The sequence below is a fragment of the Camelus ferus genome, chromosome 1 (genome assembly GCF_009834535.1).
Source record: "Camelus ferus isolate YT-003-E chromosome 1, BCGSAC_Cfer_1.0, whole genome shotgun sequence".
NCBI lineage: Eukaryota > Metazoa > Chordata > Mammalia > Artiodactyla > Camelidae > Camelus > Camelus ferus.
In genome coordinates, this window is record NC_045696.1 from 57,303,595 (window position 1) to 57,330,534 (window position 26,940).

A 26,940-nucleotide genomic window follows, 5' to 3' on the forward strand; every position below is an offset into this window, starting at 1 on the left:
TATTTTTAGAGAACGTACTGGGGATTGAACCCAGGACTTTGCGCATGCTAAGCATGTGCTTTACCAATTGAGCCCTCTCCCCTTCTCTATTTTATTTTTTATAACTGCATGTTATTCTATGATTATCTCACTCCCTCACCTTCTACTCTTGAAGGATATTTTCCTGAATATAGAATTCTGAGTTGGCAGTTCTCTCCTTTAAGCACTTGAAAGATTTTGTTCCACTATCTGTCTTCCTTGGTTTCCGATGAGAAATCTAAAGTCATTTGATCTGGTCTAATTGTCTAATTGATTCATCTTTCTGTTTATAGACTATGTTTCAACAATCTCACTAAAGAAAATATCCCCTACTCCGAGTCACAAAGATATTGACACACATTTTCTCTTAATATTTCCAAAGTTTCATTTTTGACTAATACTTCTGGACTATTTTTCTATGGTATAAAATGTAAATCATTTTCCAGCTGTGGTAGAGACGTGGGGGATTAACCTCATTTGTCTGAGACCGTTACAGCAAACACAAGCCCCTTGAAAACACTGCTTTCCAGTTAAATGAATGACTTCATCAGTGTCTTCTTTCTCATAAAGGCTTTCTTTGCCAGATGTCAGCACCCCTGATGAACAAAATGGCCCAAGAGAACCCCCAGCCAGATCCTTTTATCTATGTGGATGATTCCAGCATGAACTCCCAGGATGATTCACAGTTACTGGCTGGTCCCAGTGAGTATAACTCTCCTCCACTCTTGCCCTCTTTACACGGGGCCCTGTAATTATATTTTGAATTTGTTCTGAAACAGCTTTTTTTTTCAAAAGTCTATTTTAAAAATATTCCCATCATAAAAGGGGAAGCTATCAATTTCATATCAAGGTCAAGTGCCTTTGGCTCCTGCTTGACCAAATTATGATACATAAGCTAAGAACACAAGATACAGAACAAGTAAGAATGTTTTTCTAGGAGAGAAGGACTGAAGCATAGAGAGATAGAAATACAGAAAGCTCCCTTCCCAGAGCAGGATACAATCCTGACACCAATTCCAATATGTGGACATTTTCCCCATACAGAGCAATTCTCGTGACACCAGCTGAGTATCCTACAATTCAACTCAATTCTCACGCTCCCCAGAAAAAGCATCAGGTCCCACAGGTTAAGGGCTCAGTCCACAAGACTCCTTGCACTTTCGATGCCAATCACAAATCCAGATTGTCACCTGTGCTTCTGACCAACTGGCTATAAATCAGAGGTTCTCATGATCCCCTCTTTGGCAATAGTTCTTCAGACTTGGCTCAGAGCTATTTGGCTTTTTGCGGGTCTTCCCAGAGGGTGGAGTTTTTCTGTTAATTTGCCACTCTGGGTCACAAGAGATTCATTAATATTTATTTTCTATTTTGCAGAGGATTCTAAGAATGCACAATTGTTCCACTGTTTCTTGCTGCATTTTGACCTTGTTCCTTTCCTACCACTCTGTCATGTTCCAAGTCACACTTATCACCAACCAGAATCTCTAGAACATCATCAGTGTCCTTAACTGTTCTCTGTTTTCCCAGATCTTGTAAATCATTGAATGTGGACTGTGATATGATGGAATAAAATAAAGCAAAGTTTTGTCGCCCCCTTATCACTGAAATATTGTAGTATCCAATATTTCAGGTGTATACTCTTGTGCATCTACTTCAACTTGCTCTCTGTAAGACTATTCTATCATAGAATCACATTTTCAACAAAAATTCCTTGAATAAACTGTACAGTCAGAGCTGATTTTCCAACGCCTCGTGAACCAAGAACCACTAGCTTATACTTACATATGGTGCAAACTTGTATAAGCTAGTACCTCTCACACTGTCACCTGGTCCCTGCAGCCAGCATTGCCCAGTGCCTCATGCTCCCTTTGGGTCATTCGGCTACTCCTGCCACCAAGACTGTCCAGCCGCTGCAGCCACTGTGACTGGTTTACAAATCTGACTCTGGTCAAAGTTTGGCCTCTCTTCCCAGTTTTGGACTCAGCTTTTCAAGCTCAGTAAAAATTTCTGCTGAGATGTCGATTAAGATTAAATTGAAGTGGAGGGTGGCTATAGCTCAGTGGTAGAGTGCATGCTTAGCATGCACAAAATTTGGGTTCAATTCCTAGTACCTTCATTATAAAAAATGGGAAATGGACATTTCTAATGTTCAGATGTTTATTTCAAGAACATAATATACTTCTATATATTCAGATCATTTAAGCCCTTTAGTACAATTTTATAGTTTATTTCATATAGTTCCTACATATTTCATTTAGATGCCTTGTTAGGCATTCTATATATTTTGATGTTATCGTATATAGGATCCCTTTTTTTTTAATGAAGGTCCTGGGGATTGAACCCAAAACTTTGTGCATGATAAGCATGCACTCTACCACTGAATTATGTTGACATTACATTTTATAGCAACTAATGGTTGCATCTTAATCTTATATTCTTCCAATATGTTTTATAAAATATTACATGTTTATAGTGGATTCTTCAGAGAGAATTTTATTGTTGTTGCAAATGACACTTTTGCTTCTCCATTATACTACTTATTTCTTACTTATTTTGCCTGGTGCACCAGGACAATGCTGCACAATACCTATGTTAGAGTGTATTTTTGCCTTTTATTTACTTTAGTTGCAGTGCTATTAATGTTTCTTCATTAAATATTTATTCTTTTTATGCTGAACTCTTTTGGTTAAGGAAATGCCTTCTATTCATACCTTGTTCAAAGTTTTATCAGAAATGAGTATAGAATTTACAAATTTTTTTGTCATCTTTTGATATGATCATGAAGATGTATTCCAACTGTTAACGTTAATGTAGTTGATTGTCTTAACATTTTATTCCTTAAAATACAGAAGAGAACAATAAATAATATAACAAGTATCCATAATCTCACCACCAAAAAGAAAAAAAACCCTGTTAACATATGAACACATTTTTTTCCAGTTGCTCCTTCCAACTTCATGCTCTAAGTAAATCACACAAGAAATATATAGCTTAGTCTCATTTATTAAAAAATAAAATAATAGAAATTAATGAAAGTATTTATTTAATGATCATTCCTACCAGTTCTATGGCACCTCTTTTATTCTCTGAGGCAGTCACTAAAATAGTTACAATTTTTGTAGTCTACTCTTTATATTTTATACATAAACTATAATTTTTTTAAAGGAAATATATTTCCTATACACATTACATAGGAAAATAAGAACTAGTAATTTTTTTTTTTTTTTAGGATTCTTCATTGACCTCTGCTTGGAGGAGGCACTGGGGATCTAACCCTCGACCTCCTGGGTGCCGAACACACGGTCCACCACCTGAGCCACACCTTTCTCCCAAGCACTAATAATGTGGTTTTTTAAATTTATTGTCTATAAAGCCACACCTTTCCCCCAAGAACTAGTAATGTGGTTTTTAAAATTTATTGTCTATAAAGCTATTAAACTATTTTAAGTGGCAATGTTTTCCTAACTTACACTTGATATGCTGAGGAGGTTAATAATAAAATACTTATTTGGTGCATATAACATGCCATGCATTATTCTAGTGTTTTGTGTGTATTTATAACTTACATTAATACATTCATGTAATACATTACAAACCCTATTATAAAATAGATACTCATAGCATTCCCTTTTTATGCTTAATGAAACTGAAGTGAAGAGTTTAAGCAACCCATTCATGATCACATTCCTAGAAAAGTACAGTTTATAAGCAAAATTTCTACTGTTACACACAAACAAGTCAGAGATTACTGAATCTCCACTCCAATTCTTCCAGCCACTCACCTTAGCAAACATAGTTCCTGCCCAAAGCAGTTCCATCTCAGGGTGAACCCCTCTTCTTTTGGAAAAAATAATTGCTGAAGATTGTTTTAAACTTATTTTAACATTTTATTATACAGAAAATTTCAAATAGAAACAAGAACAGAATAATATACTTACCTTCATGAGTCTATCATTCAATCTCAGTAAATACGTATCTCATTTAATATAATGTTTTTGAGGTGCATCCATGTTGTAAAATGTATCGGTAATCTGTTCCTTTTATTGCTGAATGGTTTTCCATTGTATGAATATACAACATTTGTATATCCTTTCAATAAGGAGATTTGGATTGTTACCAAATTTTGGCAATTACAAGCAATGCTGCTACTAATAGTTGCATATAAATCTTTGCATAGATAAATGTTCTTATTCTCTTGGGCAGATAGATTCATAGGAAGAAACCGCCGGACAGTTTTTCAAAGTGGCTTTATCATTTTACAGTCTCACCAACAATTTCCAATCACTGTTTGAGAATTCCAGTTTCTGCACATTCCTTCACATGCCATTTATATATCTTTTTTGGTGAAATGCTTATTCAAATCTTTTAATTAGGATTAAAAGCTTTTTAATTGGAATGTTGGTCTTCTTATTTTTGAGATAGAAGGTGCAAATCCTTTCAGATACGTGACATTTTCCTGAAGGGTGACCTTTAACATTTCTATAGTGTAGGTTTACTGGTGATGGATTATTCAACTTCTGTATGTCTGAAGCATCTTTTCACAGATGCTTTTCTGAGGATGGTTTGCCGAAATTTCCAATGTACACCTGTTGGTGTTTGGGGGGTTCTCCTTGTAACTTAGAACAAAATTCCCAGCGATAGCATTTCATAAACACTTTCCAAAAGTGCTGTATCACAAAAACTTATTTCAAAGTAAAGATTATGTACCTGATAAAACTACACTGTTTAATTTAAAGAATAGGATCAGAATGTCGATGAAGCTATGGCTGTTTAAAGTCAATGCAAACAGTTTGAATAGTTTGGTGAAATGTGAGTAGAAAAAATCAGTATTTATAAATGAATATCTTATATATTTGGTTTCAAATACATATATGTGAACTTCAAAAATAAATTAGATAGTATAAATTTAGGAATATGTACATTTAAATATGTGATTATATTAAATATATTTTGTTAAAGTTATTTCCATCCATGTACATAAGTGGCATTAGTCTTACAGTTTTGTTTATAGTGTTTATTCTTGTCTGGTGTTAGGATTGGTGTTAGGGACTTCAAATACAAGAAGTGAGGCCCAAGTAAAGACTCTTCTTCCATCTAGTGAAATGGGTGTATAACAGGAGAATTAGCACAGCATTGCCTTGAGTTCTGTAACTTACCTATGTTTTTGTGTGGTTATTAGTCTGCTCAGTGCCTACAGTCCTTTTTAAGCAAATATTGGTGATCATATTTTCTTAGGAAATTTCCTTCTTCTCTCTATTGTCATTTTTTAAAAATATTTTATAATTTTTTCAATTGTCTCCACATATTTAGTCATGTCTCATTTCATATGTATCTTTTCCCAGAGGAGTAAATAGAGCTTCAGAAAGCCTGGAAAAGAAAAAAACTCACTTGCCAGACAAGATAGACTGGGTTCCTGAATGAATAAATGAAAAGAGGAAACCCATTTTGAAGAGTGTGTTATACTCAGGTGCAGGGGCATGAGGTTTCTTCCCAGTTTCTAAAAGAAACAGTGTGGAAAAGACAATAAGGGAAGCCCCATCCACTGTCCTGAGGTTAGGCAGGGTAGACAGACCGAGTAAGAGGGAAAAAGTTTTTTCTGTTTTCAGTGCAGGGAAAACTGAAACACAAGGAAACCAGTTTCCAAAGCAAATAGACTGGGTACATAGAAAATTGAAGAGGTAGAATTTCCTAGTAGGGAAAAACTAATCTCAGAAAACAGAGGACAGAGCACTGTTACATAGGTCTCAGCCTCCTGGAGTTAAGATCTTTATCTCCTGATTCCAAGCCTGGGTGGGGGAAGTCATGGGAAATCACAGCTGTGGTTTTCTAGGGGGATTTGAGCCGGAAGTGGACCGTGTTAATGTAACCACCGCCTCTCCATTTCTGCTCTACAGAGAAATGGAAGAAGCATCAAGAACGCACCTCATTTACCCAAACACAGCACAAAGAATTGGAGGCACTGTTTAGCTGCAACATGTTTCCAGATAAAAATCTCCAGAGAAAACTTGCTTTAAAACTCAACCTACCAGACTCAACAGTAAAGGTCTGTCTGATCCTCTGAGGTGTACTTTGTACCCTCACCCAAATCACATTCTACTGTTCAGCCTGGAAATCCCCTCCATAACACAGCAGTAGTAACACTTCTTTTACTGAGTACCTACTGTGTGCTAGTGCTGAGCTGGGCACATTGTATATGTTGCCTTCACTGTCATCCAATTTTGGGAGCAAAGCAACTGGGTCACAGAGATAATATGTAGCGTAATTGGAATTAGAACTCCGGAGGTCTTGTCCTGCAGAGCTCAAATTAGAGGAAGGGATCTCATCCAGACAGACGCCTCACTTAGGGTCTTCTCAAGCAAAACCCTACAATCTGTTTATTCACGACATTACCAACAGACAAATAACTTCCCCCAGCTTCTGAGTCTGCTAAGGCCCCCAGTTTTTGTTAGACTAGTCCTCACTGTACAGGCCTTCTAAAATAAGCATCGAAAATCCCTCAGTTCAAATTCCTTACCTCTGTCTAGATTTCTGAACTTGCTTCTCTTCTGGAGTTCAGGACACTTTCTCTGAACCCCCAGTATAACCTCTGAAATGTACCCCCTTTATTTCCTTCTCTTCTCTCTGGGGCCCAGTCCTGATCCCTCACTGTTCCTATTGACTCCATTCATACCTACTTCTGCTCTCTCAGAACTCAGTATCATGGTGACTTGGAGAGAGGGCATGAAGGTTACAGTTTGGCTTTTTTCACCCAGGAGAAGCCTCAAACTCCTTCTTCAGTAACAGACTATAAACTCCTCTCTTCCCCCACTCCCAGATTTGGTTCAGGAATCGGCGGTTCAAAATGAGGAAGCAGCAGCAGCAGCAACAGAAATCACTGAAGCCACCAAACCAGATCCTTCCAGCCAAGAACGTGTCAACAGCATCAACAAGTCCTCATTTTTTCCCCCCAACAGTTTCAGATTTCTGTAGCTCCTTCTCACCTCAGCCCTTAGGCCCTTTCAATTGGGTGGGGGACTCTGTTCTCACTGAGAGTCCTACAAGTGATGTCCAAATCCAAGATCCTCAGTTGGAGAGGCTGGTGGCCTCAGTTCCTGCTTTGTACTCTGATGCCTATGACATAGCCCAAATCATGGAAATGTACAGTTTTCCTGATGAAGATGAGATAGCCAGCTATTCTTTCCACTCTCTCTATCAGTATCTCTCACCAACAAGGCCCAGTTAGAATAGAGTTCCTCCCTTAGCATCTTTGCAGGTCCAGCTGTAGGTTTACCTCCTGGGCAAACCCGGTTTAGTACAACAAACTGGAGCTTTGCAGCCTTCATCTTAAGAGAGAGCCTAGAATTCCAGAACCCCTCTAGTAGTGTGGTGGACTTTGGATTTCTCTTATCAAAGTACTAATAAATGGCAGATAGCATAGAAAAAGGATCTTGCATCTTGTACATACCTTTTCCTTTTGTCTGCTTCTTAAACCAAACATCTGGTTCAGTGTAACTTTGATTTCCATGGAAATGTTGTAAAAACTAGTTTTCTCCAAGTATAGCTCAGTAGTACATAACCAGCCCCACAACTCCCCCTGGAAAAGGTCTTTCTAGTCCCTTAGACAGCCGACGAGGCAACAAAATTCCCTCTTCTCAAAACTATCTTTGACTTTTTAAAAGAAGGCCAGCAGCCTTTCAGGTTCATCCACTTTTAATGGAAGCAGGTTATAAACTCATATTTTATTTTAAATCTTTAGGTCTAGGATTTTCTAAAGGGTATTTTCGGTCAGAATTTAGGGGGAAATCACCATCACTATTAGTTTTAATATAGTATAAGTGCATATGTAGTAAGAAATGTAAGAACTGGCAGAGGAAGAGGAAAAACAGATTTTTTGAAAGAGATGATCGTCAAGGAAAACCAACAAAATCAACAGTGAAACTTTTAGAATTACAGATAAGCACATTTTCCAGCTACGTAAATAACCTACAAAATTAATAGCATTTCTCAAAACCAATCATAAACACGTAATAAAATAAGTACCTCTCAATGAAAAGTATAAAGTATCTACGAATTAACTAAGAAAATTAAGACCTGTACAGAAAACTTTAAAACTTGAATAAAGTTAGGTTGTTTGTTTGCTTTTTAATTGAAGTACAGTTGATTTAAAATGCTGTATTAGTTTCTGGTGTACAGCATGGATGGACTTGGAGGGCATTATTCGAAGCGAAATAAGTCAGACAGAGAAAAGACAAATATTGTAAGATATCGCATGTGAAATCTAAAAATTACAACAAACTATTGAATATAACAGAAAAGAAACAGACTCACAGATGTAGAGACAGAACTAGTGGTTACCAGTGGGGAGAGAGAAGGGGCAACATGAAGGTGGAGGATTAAGAGGTACAAACTATCAGGTATAAAATAAGCTACAAGGGGTGGGAAGGGACAGACTGGGAGTTCGAAATTTGTAGATACTGACAGGCATATGCAGAATAGATAAACAAGATTATACTGTATAGCACAGGGAAATATATACAAGATCTTGTGGTAGCTCACAGTGAAAAAGAATGTGTATGTTCATGTATAACTGAAAAATTGTGGTCTACACTGTAAATTGACACAACATTGTAAACTGACTGTAACTCAATAAAAAAAATGTTAAAAATAAAACAAAATAAGCTGCAAGGATGTACTGCACAACATGGGGAATATAGCCAATATTTTATAGTAACTATAAATGGAGTATAACCTTTAAAAATTTGTGAATCACTGTATTGTATACCTGTAGCATATAATATACATCACCTATACTTCAATTAAAAAATATATTATAAAATAAATATATAAATAATTTTTTTTAAAAAACATAGGAAATGTTTTGAATAAAAGGCATCTGAAGCCATAAAATAATCAACTTAAAAGAGTTAAAATCATATAAAATATGTTCTCCAAACACAATGGAATGAAATTAGAGATCAATAGCAAAAGAAAATTCATGAAACTCACAAATGTATGGATATTAAAAACACATTCCTTAAATAACCAATAAGTGAAGAAGAAATCAGAAGGAAAATTAGGAAACATTCCAAGATGAATGGAAACAAAAACAGAATAAAACAAAACTTATGGGATGATGCAAAATCAGGGCTTATAAGGAAATTTATAGCTGCAAAAGCCTATTTTTAAAGAATAGGATCTCAAACCAACCTTTTATTAAGCAGGCAGGAAGCTGGCATAGTTATATTAATATCTGTCAAATTAAACTTTAAGGTAAAACAATTTATAGGAAATAAAACTACATTAGACAAGGATAAAAGGAAACTTAAAAGATACAATAATTCTGAATTTGTATATATTTAACAACATATTCTCAAAATATATAAAGAGAAAATTAACAAAATTCTTAGGGAAACTTAACAAATACAGGGGGTGAGGGTGTAGCTGAATGGTTAGAGTACATGCTTAGAATGCACAAGGCCCTGGATTCAGTCCCCAGTACCTCCATTAAAACAGCTAACTAAATAAATAAACCTAATTACCTACCTCCTGAAAACAAAAACAAAAAACAACTACATAATCATAGTGGATGATTTGAATATAATATTTAATAACTGATAGGTCAAATGGATACAAATTTAGTATGGATAGAGATTTAAACTATTCAGTTAATAAGCTTGATTTAATGAAAGTGTGTAGGCTTCTGCATTCAACTGGTAGAGAATACACATTCTTCTCAAGCCTATAATGACTACATACTAGACCACAAAGAAAATCTTAACAAACTCAAATAAATCAATAACATACAAACAGCATTCTTTGATCATAAGGCAATTAGAAGAAACTCCAACCTCTCTATTTAGAAAAGTAAAAAGAACATTTCCAAATAATTAATCAAACATGGAAGAAATTATAATGTGAACAATCTGGTAGCACACTTCATATAATAACAATAATTGGATCAACATTCACTGGGGGAAACTAACAGAGATAGTAGCAGTAATGGGTTAGCATGTCCTGTTACCCACCACATTCGTGTCATCACAGAGGGATCTTTCAGGGTAGGACTGTGGACCTAGACATGGACCCTTAGGTTGTGATGTTTTCTGTTGTTGTTGTTGTTGTTGTTGTTGTTGTTTTAATCACTTGATCTTTTAATAGTCTTTTTTTTTTTAGAGAAGTTTTAAGTTCACAGGAAAACTGAGCAGAAGGTACAGAGATTTTCCATTTAGCCCCTGCTCCCACATACATTCTGCCTTCCCCACTAACAACCCTAGACCAGATTGGTACATCTGTTATAATTGGTGAACATACAATAATACAGCAGGGGGAAGGGATAAATTAGGAGTTTGAGATTTGCAGATACCAACTAATATATATAAAATAGATAAACAACAAGTTTATACTGTATAGCACAGAGAACTATATTCAATATCTTGTAGTAACTTATTGTGAAAAAGAACATGAAAACGAATATATGTATGTTCGTGTATGACTGAAGCAGTATGCTGTACACCAGAAACTGACACAACATTGTAAACTGACTATACTTCTATATATAAAATAAAGTCTACAAATAACCAATGTTGGTAAGGATGTGGAGAAAAGAGAACTCTAGTACACTGTTGGTGGGAATGTAAATTGGTGCAGCCACTGTGAAAAACAGTATGGAGTTTCCTCAAAGAACTAAAAATAGACTTACCATATCTTCCAGTAATCCCACTCCTGGGTATACATCTGAAAAAAACAAAAACACTAGTTCAAAAAGATACATGCACCCCAGTGTACACAGCAGCACTGTTTACAATAGCCAAGACATGGAAGCAACCCAAGTGCTTATCTACAGTTGATTGGGTTAAGACTATTTGGTATATATATGCAACAGAATATTACTCAGACATAAAAAATGAATTACTGTCATTTGCAGCAATGGACCTAGAGAATATTACTCTTAGTGAAGTGAGTCAGACAGGGTAAGACAAATACTATATGATATCACCTATATGTGGAATCTAAAAAATAATACAAATGAATATATATGCAAAACAGAAATAGATTGACAGATATAGAGAACAAACTTGTGTTTACCAAAGGGGAGAGGAAGGTGGGGAGGGATAAATTAGGGGTATGGGATTAACAGATACAAACTACTATACATATAATAGATAAGTAACAAGGATATACTGTATAGCACAGGGAATTATACCCACTATCTTATAACAATCTATGATGAAGTATAATCTGCAAAAATACTGATTCACAACACTGTATACCTGACACTAACACAATATTGTAAATCAACTATACTTCAACAAAAAGAAAAGACACTCAACAAACTAGGATAAACTATCAAATCCTTCAACTTGATAAAGGTCATCTACAAAAAGTCCACAGGTAATATCGCACTTAAGGGTGAAAGACTGAATACTATTCCCCTAAGGTTAGAAACAGGGACCAAGTTTAGGGATGACCGCTCTTACCACTTTCATTCAACATAGTGCTGGAATATCTACACAATGCAATAAGGCAAGAAAATGAAATAAAAGGCATCCAAATTCAAAAGGAATAAATAAATATATTTCTATTCACAGAGGGCATGATCTTGTATATAGAAAATCCTAAGGAATGCACAAGAAAACTATTAGAATTAGTAAACAAGTTCAGCAAAGTTTTAGGATACAAGATCAGTATACAAAATTTTTACAATTTTCAGCTGCTCATTGCTTACCCCAGATAAATTTTACCTTCACGTGAATATATATGCAGGGAAGAATCCAGAGGAAAGGGGAATTCAGTATCTGTTAATTACAGCAGAATTTAGCATATATTTTCTAGTCCACACCAGCATTTTGGAGCACTTAGTATGTGCTAGACATATAATAATGGGCTAACTTATTAACACAAAGTCACACCAAGTATTATCATTCTCATTTCACAACTGGGAAAATTGAGCTAGAAAGTGGTTAAGTAACTTGGTCAAAGCCACATATATAGAGATTAGCTAACCAGGATTACATATTTTCTTTCCTCAGTAAATAGCTGAATGCGTTTCTTTGAAGAGAATGAGATCAAGAAGAGCACCAGCCTGGGAGTTAGAATCACAGCCTTTTCTCTAGCTCTTCCTCTGGCATGCCGTGTGACCTTGGACAAACACTACTTTCTCTAAATCTCTGTTTCCTCATCTGTAAAAAGAGAGAGTTGGACTAAGTCATAGCTAAGCCTCTAAGTCACTCACACTGGACTTAATTTACGCCTGATTTCTGAATTACAAACTCTCCCTTTCCCAACCACCAGGGAAAGAAGAGGGCCTGGAAAGGACAGCCACTTACTTGTCATGACAAGAAATAGGAGAAACAGAAACAGGACCACATGTCACTTGCACAAGTTGCTTCCTCAGCCAGTGATGGGTTTAGGTGAAAAGCATGGTTATAATTAGAGCAGCAGCCTGTCCTGAGCGCTCCACCATCCACCCTGAGCACAGCTGGATCTGCCAACCAAATGCACAGGAGTCTAAGAGACTGCTCTGGCCTTGAAAATGATCCTTCTTAAAAGGATTTTCCTTCTTCCTCAAGGGAAAGAAAACCCATTGAGATAACACCCCATTTGCCTTCCGGCTTCCCCTGCTAACTGCCACTCCAGCAGAGCCCGAGTGTTGATAAATACAGGGGGAAGAAAGAATCGTAAGCCGAGCCTGGTCACATTGCCCCTTGTGATATAGTTTTATTTTTAACTTTGAAACACTTGAACTATTTCTGTTGAAGTCTTTTTCTCCTTTCCCTACCTCCTAGACAGAACTCTGTCCTCTGCTGCAGCTGCCTGCACGCCAGCCTCCTCCGGCAATCGGCTTGCTCACAGTCAAGGGACGCAGGTGCAGCAGATGCTGACTCAGCCCGTGCCGTTAAGGTAAGCTTTTCAATTGCGAGCAGGTTTGTCAAGGGGACATTTGGAGTGGTGAACATGGAGACAGAGGCTGGGCAGGATATCACCTTTTTGCTCCGGGCAAGAGGGTTGTTAAGCAAATTAGTTACACTTGGGGGAGAAGAGGTTGGTGCTGAGAATGAGCCCTAGCCATTCGTAAACTCCTGCTTTGAACCTAAAACCCTAGAGCAGGAAGAGATTACCTACTTTTTAACAGCTTAGGTTCTTTCTTCTACAATCAATCATAGTGGTTATGTGATATCTCTAAGGTTACACTGCGGTGATGGGGGGTCAGGATGGGGGACGGGGCGGGAGGAGGTGGTGAGGAAAGAGGTGGAAGGTCCAGAAACCAGGATTTCTATTTTCTAAAGTCCAAATGTTGTGATCTTTCCCCAGTCAGCACTTGCTGTTAATTGCAAGTCATTCTCAGGTACTTTGAATTCCATCCCCTATGTTAATATAGCACAATTGTATTTACTGCATATACGATTAAATTCTTCCTGCAGAGTTTAAAACCTATTTTCCTCTAACAATATTCCCTAAATATGGTTCTCTCCTCCCCGGCTCTCTTGAATCCAAAATGCATCCACGGAATATAAGTGAAAGTATTTTACAAATTGACAAACTTACACAGGCATGCAAACCAAAAATTGCTATAAACTTGGAATTTGCATATCCAGAGGGACGAAAGTAAAATGATTAATGATACTTGAGGTATCAAATGCTTTAAAATGTAGACAGATTATTTCTAGCTTTTGGAATAACTGCATAGTGTTGCATGTACAAACAAATTGGCAAGGGATAAGGGAGTAGTGTTTACTTTCCTGTTTTCCTCTGGACCTTGCTTTAGTGTTATATAGTTAAAAGTTCAGCTAAGGACATCCTGGGAAGTGGCCTGTGCAGCATAAGGGATTCTGTACACTCTGAACTTTGCAGTGTACAGGCTAAAGCTACGATTGCCAAGTGAAAGGAGATCTACCCAGACACCCTAACTCCTAGTTCCTGCCTGCCTGCCGCTGTAACCTCCAGGTGCATCTCATAACTCTGCTATAGGTATCTGGGTTAAAATTATGCCTGTTTGCTAGGCACAATCAAATGCACTGTGTATAATTGCCTAACTTCATTTAATTTTGTCAGGGTTTCCATGGCACCAAGGTCTTCAAGGTATATGCTGGGTACTGTTCTAGCATGACTGGGTCATATTGGCTTGGCAGTAACCAAGCAGCCAGGCTGACTCAGAGCTACCTCTAAATAATCCAATAAAGCACTTTCTTGGCCAATATAAAAGGGTAGTTTAAATTACTCTTACCAATGATATAAGCACCACATATGAGAATTAACTAGCTAATTAAATATGTAGAAAGTTTAAAGGTAGAGAGATTTCCAGTGTGGTAGAGAATGCAGGTGGTGAGGTTGAATAGATTTGGGGGAGGATGGTTTTTAGGGTATGTGAAATGGTTTTTAGTGAAAGGGCTGAAATCATAGCCCCAAAGTCCAGGATTATGGGACCAGATGTGGGAATTATCCTCAACCAACTGGTTGTGTTAAAATCTCAAGGCAAAGGGATTACTTTAATATTTAACTGTATACATTTTTTTCCCTAGAATTAAAGCAGGGAAACAGATGAACAATGTGTAATTAAAGCAACAGATTAATTGGCTGGTTAATAGGTTAACAGTTAAAGAATCTCTGTCTTTTAACTTTTGACCTTGTCACTTCCACTGAAGTTAAAGCTCAGGAATAAATAATTATTGCCAGAGCTAGCCACATGAGGAGGCAAAATAGTTCACCGCTGACATCATGTGAGGGGTGCTGGGAGGGCCCCTTGCCTAAAAATATCTCGCTGACACCAACCCTGATTGCCTACTAACTTTAAAATTATAGTAAAGAATGTTAGAACAATTATCTGCTAATCCCATTCTCTTCTGCTTGAGTCAGAAACTTAAATATACCTGCTATGTGCCTTCTCGTGACCTTGTCACTTGGTCACCACCGCTTCCTCATTCTTCCAGGCCCTGTCCAGCTTTGCTCTTGGTACCGTCTAAACTGCACACACACCCTTGGCCATTGTCATGCAGGTAGCTCTGTGTGGGGCTGTGATTTCTACAGAAATTCTCAATAAACCATCAAGGTGAAGTAGAAAAAAGAAAAGTATGTGATTAGAATCAGAGACTCTGGGAACTTGGGCAAGACACATTGCTCCCCTGGGTCCCAGTTTCTTCTATAGCCCCTTTCCTTTGTCCTACCAGATTAGAATCTGCATTTTAAGAAGGTTGCCCAGGTGATTCCTATGCACACTGAAGTCTGAGCAGCTCCAGAGCAGAGAATTTCTGGTTATCTGCCTGATCCAGAGTTCTGATTCTACGACTGCAAGGGTTTAGAACAAGTACTGTAACCCCCTGAAAACAATTCCAGCAGCATTCAGAGTATCTGTTAAAACTGGAGTCCTCTGAGTCTTTTCCATTCAGTTAAAGCTGCAGTAACCTAATAAAGTTGAAAACATTTCATTTCCTTCCTATAAAACAAAACCAAAACAACAACAACAACAAAAATCCCAAATACATCAGATATCATTATACTTTCCTCCTAGATCTGCTTCAAATTGCTCTCACAGCTCTTTCAAAACACTGCCTTCATCAGGGTCCTGTTCAGTTCTATTCACTGCCGTCCTCTTCACTAAAGGCTGACTGAGTGCTGGGAGCCGTGTTGGCTGTACTCACTCTCAGTCCCTCAGAAACCGGCCCTGCGTCCCTCGAGGAGCGTGCCTGCTCTTGGCTGAAGTTCAGGTCCCCTCACAGCCTGCACACACTCCACAGATCACAGCACTTCTGCCCTGTTTATGCCCTTCATCAGGTTCACACCATCACCAGCAACTTCCTTCAGGTTGTACCAACACCCGCAGCCAATCGCAAGAGTGATGCCAAGTCTAAACTGACACCTTCCTTTTTAAATTAATGAACAGACTAATGTAGGTAAACATTAAACATTCTCAGCTTGGGCCTATGAAATAAAGATGCCCTCACGTTGCCTTAGTGGCATCTAAAAGGTCCTCCAGGCTGGTTGCTGTACTGTTTGAATTCTTACGTGCTTGAGGAATGACTGCTTTGTGGTGATTACCAGGGGCCAAAGTGGGGGAAATTAGGGAGATACACATCCTTAAAGGTGTGAAGTAAGTTTTTTTTTTTTTTCAGTGGGGTTTGAGGATGATTAAGCTGGCAGCATGTGTAAAGTAAATTGAAATGAGAGAGAACTGAAAATTGAAAGGCCAGCCAAGGGCTGTGGGAGTGATGCAATGGGAAGAAATAGAGGTCTGGACAAGGGTGTGACCGTGAGAATGACCTTCCTGATAGAGGAAGCACTAACAATTGAGTGACTGTTGTATAGTAGACATGCTCCTACTTTATCTCATTTGATCCTCACACAATGGATGAATAAATTAGCTTTAGGGAGATTCAATAACTTGTCCAAAAGGACTCAGCAAAACAGGAGAGTGTTTATTAACTTACTTTAGATTGGGGGTGCCAGGTAAGACATCTTTGTGGAAGTAAGACACAAGCTGAAATCTAAATGGCAAAAAGAGCTCACAATGCAAATAAGAAGCAAGGGGAGAGTTCTCCTGGGAGAAAGACCAAGTGCCAAGGCCGTGCACCAAGGCCGAGCAGCAAGGCTGGAGCTACGTGCTCAAGAGGGACGGGTAAGGCGAAAGAGGCAAGCAGGGGACACTTGTGTAGGGCCTTGTGGGCAAGATAAGGACAGAGATTATTCCTTGTGATGGGATGAAATCCCCTAAAGATTTTAAATAGGAGAGTAATGATCTAATGTTAAAAGTGGTTAAAATCACCTTTTCTGCTGGCGAATATAGATTATGGGGCACAAAACGGGAGGAGTGAGACTGATTATAAGGCTATTGCACCAGACTGGATGAGATCGTGATGGTGCCTGGACCTGGGCAGTGGTGGTGGAGATGGAAAGAAATGGATAGATTTGCCAACTGCCCTTTCAGATCTTTCTCTAAGGCCTTCCTACCTAACTGGGCAGTAGTTTCTTTGTGACTGAAAGCACAATATCCAGCTCTTCTAGCTCTCAAACTTGAGCTTACAGCAGAATCAGCTGGATTCGGTAGGTCTGATTAAGTAGGTCTGATTTGTAGGGCCCAATAGCGTACATTTCTATCCAGTTCCCAGATAATGCTGATGCTATTGGTTTGGGTCCCACATTTTAAGGACCACTGACTTGACTTTGCTCATTAACTTACTCCTTTCTGAGTCATCCACAGAGCACCACAACCTGGATCAATAAAGTTCTGCTCCCTTGCCAGGTTCTAAACTCTCTCCTGTTTCTTTAAAGAAATGTTCATCCCTAAACTCATGTACCTGGTCCTTCCACCTACTTATATTCCACTTAAGCTGCATCCACTACAACCAGTAAAATCTCATTCTTTGTAGATCTTTCAACTATTTAAGTCTAAATTACATTATTTTGATATAATATAATAATTATATTATTTTGATATAATGTAATAAATTACATTATTATTTTATAGGAGTAGGAATGTGTCTCCCCCAAATATGTTTTAAAGTTCCCCTGTCTAGAGGAGACAGTCACAGTAATATAATTTAGACTTAAACAGTTGAAAGATCTACACAGAATGAGATTTTTCACTCATAGTACTGGATGAAGTTTAAGCGGGGAAAGCGTTTTGGCCATAGACTTGATGGAAGCTCATGTTTAAGAGGAGGGAAGGTACCTACTGCCTTTTCAGACAAGAAGCAAGAATTTGGAGGTGAACATAGGGGCACAGAAACTGAAGGGGGAAATGGCACTTGGATAACCATACTCTGTTTCAGGCATTGAATTTTGTCAGGTTTTTTCACAGTGAAGAGTTTTTATAATCTATGTGCTTTGATTTAATAGGTGTTTCATTTTAAACCTCAGAATCCATATTGTAGTGCAGATTTTTAACCCTGAAAATCTTCCCTGTTGTATCTGTATTCCCTGAAATGCAAAGGCCTGGGACCTGGATAGTCTTCTTGTTTCCTCCGCTCAGAAGGGCACAGTATGGGATGTGATCCAGAGGAGGATCAAAAATATCATCATAGGAATGGAGGTGCTTCCTCATGTGAAGCATCCAGCTCCTCTACAGTTTGGGAAGATTATACATGTAGACACCTTTCTGTGCCCCAAATGGGGGAGAAGAGGCTCTCTCCTGGTAGAATCTAGCCATGGGCTTGCATTCTTCCCAAATCATGGAGATGGACCACACGTGTCTCTGTGGGTCTCTGATGAACACAGTGTGATGTAGCAAAGAGTAGAGTTTGAAGCCAAACTTAGGCTACCTTGTGCCTCAGTGTCCTCATCAGTAAACTGGAAATGTTAATACCTACCTCACATGATTGGTGTGACAATTAAATGGGAAGTTATGAAAAGCACATTTTAAGCACTAGTATCTTACTTCTCTTCTTCCATAACATCCAAAATTTAGAGAAATCACTCAATCTGGGAAAGTCAGACAAACCCCATGGAGGATGAGGATCTAGTCATTGCACTGGAACAGGAATTGGGAGAACAGGGCGTCTCATGTTACAGGACAACCAATGATCAATCTAATTTGATTAACTTGGGGCAATACCAGTTGGCTCCAACCTAAGGTGGTTAATCAGCTGTCCAAGTTTACCTGGGACTAAGAGGTTTCCTGGGAGCTGAGTCTTTCAGTGCTCAAACCAGGACGACTAGTAACCCTGCTTCTCCAGCAATAATTAGACTATTAACAATTTTGGGTCATCCTTTATCTTAGTAGGAACAATTTCCCCCAGGTACACAACAAAAGGTTCAGGTGTGATTTGTTTTATGCCCTTAGGCTATATTTATCTTCTCCTTTCCTCTACCGTCAAATGTCTCCAAAGAGGGGTCTCCACCCACTGTCTTTCTCCTCAGTGCATGTCCTCTCTCAAAGTCACTCATCTGGGGTAGCTCCAGAGCCTGGCAGAAGATCTTTAAATAGCAACATAGAGCAAAACAAAATAGCAACAGCATCTTTGTCGCCTGCTTGCATTGCTTTTCTTTTCTCTTAAAGCGGTATTTTCAAATAACTTCAAAGAGATGGAGAGCAGTAAGGCTCCACCACAAATGTTTCCAGCTTCAGTAACACTGTTCCTAAGAACCATCTTTACAATGTTGTAGGATAAGGAATGATTAGGCTAGAGTTCAACACTGCTGTCCCTCCTGCCAACAGGGGCCGAGTTCTCACTACACACATGGAGCGCACGGAACAAACTAGGGCTGCTTTGCCCTCATGGGAACTGGGCTCAACTCTTTGACAGAACCAGGCTGGCAAATATGAATTTGGACATTCCTGGTGCTGGTAGCTTTTTTCACATAGCCTTACTCCATTTGTGATCTGCCTTTTCTTTCCCACCTAAAAGCCAACAGGGGACTCTGAGTCATCCAGACCCCATTCTTATTGATGAATGCTTGTCACATTCTCCAGCGAGGGCACAGGCCCTGCCAACATTGGAGTATGTACTTAATAGCTTTCTCCTCCCTTCCGAACAAACATCAGATTTTGAATAGCCAAGGGTCCCACTGCATAGCTGAAACACATATGCTCTGGCAAGAGCTCTTTGAGGACCTGCCATGAGCAGTGGCATTGTCCTCACTGTTTTTAATTAACCTCATGGCCGCTTTGGAGGCTATCACTCCCCCTTTCCTTTCCATCTGGCAACATAGTCCTGACTCTCTTAGCTCTGGTCTCCTCTGGCTCTACATCTTCTTAATGTCCCCAAAGTGGTCATAATCAGCCATGTACTTCACGGCTCATATTTCTGTTCTGTGTTCTCACTTCCCCAATTATGGCTTCCTCTCACTTTTAAGTGGATAATTCTCAAGTCTGCATCTCTATATGCTAACCCCTCATCTTTCCACCTGTGTGATCTGTCATCACCTAAAGCAACTTGTTGGACCCGTATATCTTCCAAAAACAGTTCCCCCCTTAAACCTCTATTTTTCTCAGAATTACACCCAATATTTTTTCTTCTTTCCCCATCTCAACCAGAAACAAAAATGTTAGTTGATTCTCCCTTGAATGTCTCCTATCTGTCTCATCTTGCCTGTTTCTACTGTCATCAGTCTTACCCATCTAAGCCCCCATCATGTTCTCTACACAGCAGTTTCTAACTCTAGGTTCTTCTGCCCAATCCCTCCACCACTGCTAGTTAACACCCCAATTACAATGTTAAATGGTTCCTTATTGAGCACCAAATAATTCCCGATGCTTGAGCCTAACATTTGTGAATTTCCATAAGTCTGTAATGGCCTTTTTTCCCTAGGAGTGACCTGGAATATGGCAGGAGCCCCTTGAATGTTAAATTGTATGTTAAAGATCCAGAAGCTGAACTCTTGCATCCAAAAGATGTGCTCTTTGCCTTATCCTATTCTGCTCCATCTCAGTCCAACCCTCACAGCCCTTCCATTCTGCCTAGCTCCCTCTTTAGCTGATTTATCTTCTGCTTGGCCCTGAACCTGTTCATGTTCTGGCTTGTACCTTCTCGCCTGCCTCCTGATTCAGGCTATTAGGATATAGAGCCCTCTGGCATGACCCTCTTCCACACTCAGTAGTCCTAGTAGATACAAGTCAGATGGAGAATGTGTTAAGAATGTAAATTCCAGGACACACCCTTCACTCAAGTCAGGGGTGCAGCCAGCATTTACAGCAGTGTTGTCCAATTGAATGTTTTATGAAGATGAAAATATTCTCTTCTCTGTTGTCCAACAGAATAGCTACTAAACATATGGGGCTACTGAACACTTGAAATGTAGCTAGTATGACTTGAGGAGCTGAATTATTAATTCTATTTCATTTTGATTAACTTATATTTAAATAGCCACATGTGACCAGTGGCTACCATTTTGAACAGTGTGGATCTATATATTTAATAGGCAGCACAACTGATACTGATGAATGATAATGTTTAAAGCCACTTTAACAAACAGTCCAGGTGACCCTTATGCTCACTTACTGGCACATAGTAGGTAATCAAAAAAGGTTTGTTGAATGAACAAATGAATACATGAGTGAACTAGCATACAATTTCCTTGAGATTTAAGGCTGTATCTTCTAAAAATGAAAAGTTGAGGGGGCTTTTCCAGACTAAAAGAGGCTAAAAAGACTTAACAACTAAATGTAATAAATTCACCTTAAAGGTATTCTGGTTCAAAAAAATTTTTTAAAGTAGAGAAAACATTTTGGGGATAATTGGGGAAGTTCGAATAAGACAACGTGTTACATGATATTAGAAAATTATTTTTAATTTTCTTAGGTGAAATTATGTTGTTATAGTTACAAAGGAAGATGACTTTATTCTTAAGAAATAATATACCGAAGTACTTACAAATGAGGTGTCATGATAACAGCAACTTATCTTCAAGTGGCTTGGTAAAAAATGCGTGTGTGTGGGTGTGTCTGTCTGTGTCTGTGTAAAGAGAGTGAGAAAGTGAAACTGGCAAAATGTTAATAACCATTGAATCTAGGTAGAGTATATTTAGGTTCATTGCATATATTACTTCACTTTTTATGTATATTTGAATTTTTTTTAGTTGGAGGAAAATTCTTCCACAATGAATTGGCAAATCCTAGAGCAAAATAAAATGAAATTTAAAAATACTGCATCTTCTGATTTTTGGGGTGCTAACCTCACCCTTCCCCATTCCATCCCAGACTAACACAGTGCTAAAATTATGCTCTAAATTCTCTAGACCAGATATTACAAACTAGCAACCTACCAATCCTATCTAACCTGCATTTATGTTCTTCATTGGTCAAAATAGAAAAAAATTAAATTAGTTGCCAACATTTTAAATTCCAAGGATTTTTATCTTGATATATTATATAATAAAATATTTTGTATTACAATGAAATATAAATTACTTGTTTTACAATAGCAAACGTGTATAGATCACTTTCTACAAGGCAAGTACTGTGCTAAGAGTTTCAGGTGTGTGTGACTCACTCCTCACGACAGCACTGTGAGACAGGTACAACTATTACCCTCCCTTCACAGATGGGGACACTGATGAACAAAGAGGTTAAGTAACGTTCCCAGTGTCTCACAGTTACTGACTTGTAGTGCCAGGGTTGACGCCAATGCAGTTTGTCCCCTAACCACTGCACTGTATCACCACTCACAAAAGTCTGCGTCCCTGGTTTCTCTGAAACATAAGAAGATCTGGCAACACATTCCCACATGGGACCAATGGACCAGAGGTGAGGAGATGCAGTCCTCTGAAGTTAGGGCATCATCTCCTCTGCTTGCCAGGGTCCCCACACAGCCTGCTTCTGGTGCCTTTAGGGTTAGACTCCTGCTGTAGCCTCAGAACAGCTGAGTACACCAGGGCAAATGACACATGATGGATACTTCTACAGACACTCGCATACTGCCCCACTCCAAGCTGGATATCAGGCTGATCTCTAAGTGGACATGAAGCCCCAGTGGGAGAGAAAGGCTACAGGGGTAACTTGGGCTAGATCGGGGTAAGGGTTGAGATACCAGGGTAAGTGTTGGTGGACAATAGAGAAAAGTTACAGGAAGCAGAAGTTACACATCCCATGGTTGTTAAGATGGCCCATCAGAGGGCAGCATAGAGTATGGGTCAGAATGGCCTTGGTTGGAAACCTGATTCCATCGCTTAGCAGCTGTATAACCTTGTACAAGATATTTAACTTCTTTAAGCTTCTGTGTCTTTGACTGTCAAATGGGAGCCATGAAACTTACTTCAAAGGTGGTGGAAGGTATTACATGAGAGATTATGTGAAGTCTCTTTGGCCCTTGTGAATATAGATAATCAAAATGCTTTTCTTATTAATCGCTCATTCACATTTTTATATTTCCCCCTAGAGTTACAAAGCAAGCCGAAATTTGGAAGCTATGGTAAGTATGAGGTGCTTATAACACCTTCACCTTTCAGAGGTCCAGGTCTCGCTTCATTTAGCCTGTAGCCCAAGCAGCTGGCAGGTTTGTCTTTTTAGTCTGATAATATATATTGGCTTTTTGCCGGACAAGATGCTAGAGCAGAACCTAGAAGCAACTGACACAGAGTTGAGGGCAAGCAGAGAGCTGAGAAAGATTTGAGAGCAAAGATTTTTAGTAAAACTTTCCATTTGAAGAAGCAAAAAATCCAGCTATAATCTAAATGGCTAACAATTCCTTCATTCAGCAAAGATTATTGAGTACTTACAGTGGTCCAGGCCCTGTGACAGGTGCTGGGGATGCAGATGTGAACAAAACCAGACATGCCTCATATGCTCCCGGCACGCCCCCTGGTGATAGGTAAAGTTGATTAAATGAATGACAGCACACTCACAGCCATTATGAAGAAAGTATGCAAAGAATAATTAATAAAAGCCCCCAGACATGTCATAATAGCAAGTTAAAGCCAGATGAAAAATTGTATCCATAGTATTAACTATGTCATATAAATCCTCCATAATCCACAGCTCAGAAATAACTGACAACCTTGTAGTGCATTACATTCAGCTTTGTTTTTTTCTATTCTCAGCACATCTACTACATACATAGAATAAACTATTGGAAATAAAGAGAAGACTGTTGATAGTTGTTATCTCTGGGTTGTGGGATTATGAGTGATTTTTGCTTTCTTCTCTATGATTGTCTATACTTTCTGAGGTTCCTGCAATAAGCATGTAGCATGTATCAGCAGAAAATAAGTCGATTAAAACACGCTCCCAGACACTCACAGAGCTCCTCTTGCAGCAGTCATTTGTTCTCTCCTTCCCCTTGCCTTCGGTGTCTCCAGGGCCGGGCACGCAGGCCTCCCCCAGGGCAGCACAGGCACTGTGAGAGATGCTTCAACCGGCACTGCCATGTTCCTGTGGAGCCCACTGTCTCCTGCCCGGTGATAAGCTGCCGCCTGTCCTGTGGCGCTACCTTCCACATGTGCAAAGAGGAAGAGCACGAGCTCCTCTGCCCTTTAGAGCAGGTTCCGTGCCTCAACTCCGAATACGGCTGCCCCCTTTCCATGTCCCGCCACAAGCTGGCCAAGCACCTGCACGTGTGCCCCGCCAGCGTGGTCTGCTGCTCTATGGAGTGGAACCGCTGGCCGAACGTGGACTCCGAAACAGCCCTTCATGAGAACATCATGAAAGAGACCCCCAGTGAGGAGTGTTTGGACACCGCCCTGGCCCTCCAGGACCAGAAGGCCCTTTTCAGATCTTTGAAAATGGTAGAGCTTTTCCCAGAAACCAGAGAGCCCACTGAGGAGGAGCCTGCGACCAACGGTGAATCCAGCTGGGAGGAAATGGGAGGAGCGGTGGGTGGAGCAGATGCCGGTTTGGTAACACACGGCTCCCTGGCAGCCATGAATGGAGAGGTGGCAGAGCCGAGCCAAGAAGAACGAGAGGTGTTAGCCAAAACCAAAGAAGGGATGGACCTGGCCAAGTTTGACAAGTGGGAAAATATGTTCAGTAAAGAGCACGCGGCCTCTGCTTTAACAAGCACATCGGCGAGCCTTGAGAGCAAGTGCAGGAACGGCCCAGAGAAAGAACAGGTTTCCAGCGGCAGTAACTCAGGAGAGGAGGGTGCTGCCAAGGGGAAAGAATTACAGGGAAACCAGAAGCAGCAGGACTTTAATGCAGCCGTGGAAAAGACAGGGCTTGCCCCTTGGCAGGATGGCGTTCTGGAAAGGCTGAAGACAGCTGTGGATGCAAAGGACTATAATATGTACCTGGTGCACAATGGGAGGATGCTTATTCACTTTGGTCAGATGCCTGCTTGTACACCTAAAGAGAGAGACTTTGTTTATGGCAAACTTGAGGCTCAGGAAGTGAAGACTGTTTATACCTTCAGGGTTCCTTGGAGTTACTGTGGGAAGCGGGCTCGCCTCGGAGATGCCATGCTGAGTTGTAGGCCAAGTGAACACAAGGCAGTAGATACTTCTGATTTAGGGATCACTGTGGAGGACCTGCCCAAATCAGATCTCATCAAGACCACCCTCCTGTGTGCTTTGGAAAGAGAACTCAAAGGCCATGTCATCTCTGAATCCAGAAGCATTGATGGACTGTTCATGGATTTTGCTACACAGACATACAGTTTTGAGCCAGAACAGTTTTCCTCTGGCACAGTGCTGGCTGACCTCCTGACCACTGCCAACCTGAACGGTCTCCACGTGGAGCTCCACAGTGAGTGTGTGACCAGGAGACACAACAAGAGCAGCTCTGCCTTCACTTTCATTTGCAACAAATTCTTCAGGAGGGATGAATTCCCCCTACACTTCAAGAATGTTCACACAGACATTCAGTCATGTCTCAATGGCTGGTTCCAGCATCGATGCCCCCTTGCCTACTTGGGATGTACCTTTATTCAAAACCATTTCCGTCCCCCAGGGCAAAAGGCAAAAGTGATCTATAGTCAGGAGCTCAAGACCTTTGCCATCAAGCCGGATGTTGCTTCAGAGCTGAGTGAGGGAAGAAAGAATAACCGTCTCTCAGGCCGCGAAGGAAAAAGCCAGAATTCTCTAACCAGCCTGCCCCTGGAGATTTTGCAGTACATTGCTGGGTTCTTGGACAGCATCAGTCTGTCCCAGCTCTCCCAGGTGTCTGTGCTGATGAGGAATATCTGTGCCACTTTGTTACAAGAGAGAGGGATGGTCCTCCTGCAGTGGAAGAAAAAGAGGTATTCCCATGGAGGAACCTCCTGGAGAGTTCACAGAAAGGCAAGTAAATAGTCATTCATTCATTCATTCTTCCCTTCAACAAATACTTATTAAAGACCTTCTATGCACCATGCACTGTACTAGACACTGAGATTGTACTAGGTCACTGGGAATAAGACACAGTTTGTGAACCCAGGGAGGTCAGCCTGGTAGAGGAGACAGACCCACAAAAATAAAAATGGCAGTAGAGATGGTAGTGCCTGTTTCTATGTATGTGACCTGGATGTCTTCTGTTTGGTCACATGATCCATTCCCCAACTTTCTCCTTCGTGGTCTGTCTCCCAGGAGGCTGATCCCTACCGCCTGCCCTAACCAGCTCCCTTGCCCTCAGCTTCCAGAGGGGCTAATCTAATGGGAGTGTATCGGCAGGAGATGGGTGGGAGGAAGAAGAGTGTGGTTGACATGTCTATTCTGGTTTCCCAGCTGCATGCAGTCTTCCCTCCACGACACTTGGCACTGGCCACGTCCCTCCACTGAAGGTGGTTATATAGGTGGCTCTCTCTGTGATTACCAATTCTGGGTTCAAATGACCTCTTTCTTCTCCCCTTTCTAGGCCACTCTAGATTGTTACTAGCCGGGATATTGCACTCTGTCTTGTGGCTTTCCTGTACCCTGCCCACACATTTACACATTTGTGTATCATTCCTCTTTAAAATTATCTTCTGATTACCCAGTTTGAGTGTGCCACCTGTTTTCTGCCTGGGCTCTAATTGATACAATATGCCAACAAATTCTCAGTCCGTGTCAACTAATTTTGGTTAAAAAGCGTTTTTGCCCTTGTAAAAGACATTTTGCAATTCTAAAATAATTTGGTCCACTGATTTCCCTGGCTCAAATGCCTATTTAATTTTTTTCAAAAAAACTACTGTATAAATCAAAGAAATTTTCCCTTTGGGAAAAAACCTGGTTCCTTGTTCCCAACCAGCTTGCACCATGCAGAAGTGAAGCTTCCAATTCATCATCTCCAGGGTGCCCTTAGCAACCTTCTCATTTGTAATGTGAACCACAAATTTATGATGCCCATTTAGGTTGATAATTCCATAATCTCACTGTTGAGTTTCTTTCCATTATGTGGGTATATGCAAGCTAGCATTGGGGAGTTAGGAGATGTTTACATCTATTTTTATTGACTATGTCCTAAAACATCTTGCATGTGCTCTATTATTTGTTCCCTAAACAGTCTTCTTCAAAAAATAATTATGAGCCTCTCCCTCATGAATCCATGCCTGCATCCATGTATTAAATAAACACTGATGTCAACTAGCCATTTGTTAGGAATAAACACAAATGAGACTAAGACCCTGC

General features: G+C 39.9%; 2 protein-coding genes across 3 annotated transcripts in view; both read left to right on the forward strand.

Annotated features, from left to right (window-relative positions):
- ARGFX (arginine-fifty homeobox) lies at nt 1–15,867 on the forward strand. Its single transcript, XM_032481314.1, is given in 6 exon segments — nt 1–720; nt 5,907–6,061; nt 6,833–7,241; nt 7,244–7,409; nt 12,783–12,897; nt 15,766–15,867. Coding segments are annotated over 6 exon segments (1,065 nt in total). The 5' UTR covers nt 1–602.
- Nucleotides 12,429–26,940, forward strand: part of FBXO40 (F-box protein 40) — a 19,007-nt gene continuing 4,495 nt past the window's right edge. Inside the window, exons 1-4 of one of the 2 annotated variants that reach the window (XM_014563619.2) lie at nt 12,429–12,674; nt 12,783–12,897; nt 22,803–22,835; nt 23,722–25,635. In XM_014563619.2, coding sequence (XP_014419105.1) covers nt 22,833–22,835; nt 23,722–25,635 — 1,917 coding nt within the window. In that variant the 5' untranslated portion in view covers nt 12,429–12,674; nt 12,783–12,897; nt 22,803–22,832. The remainder of the gene's footprint in view (nt 12,675–12,782; nt 12,898–22,802; nt 22,836–23,721; nt 25,636–26,940) is intronic. The other variant, XM_032480165.1, reaches the window with a different exon arrangement.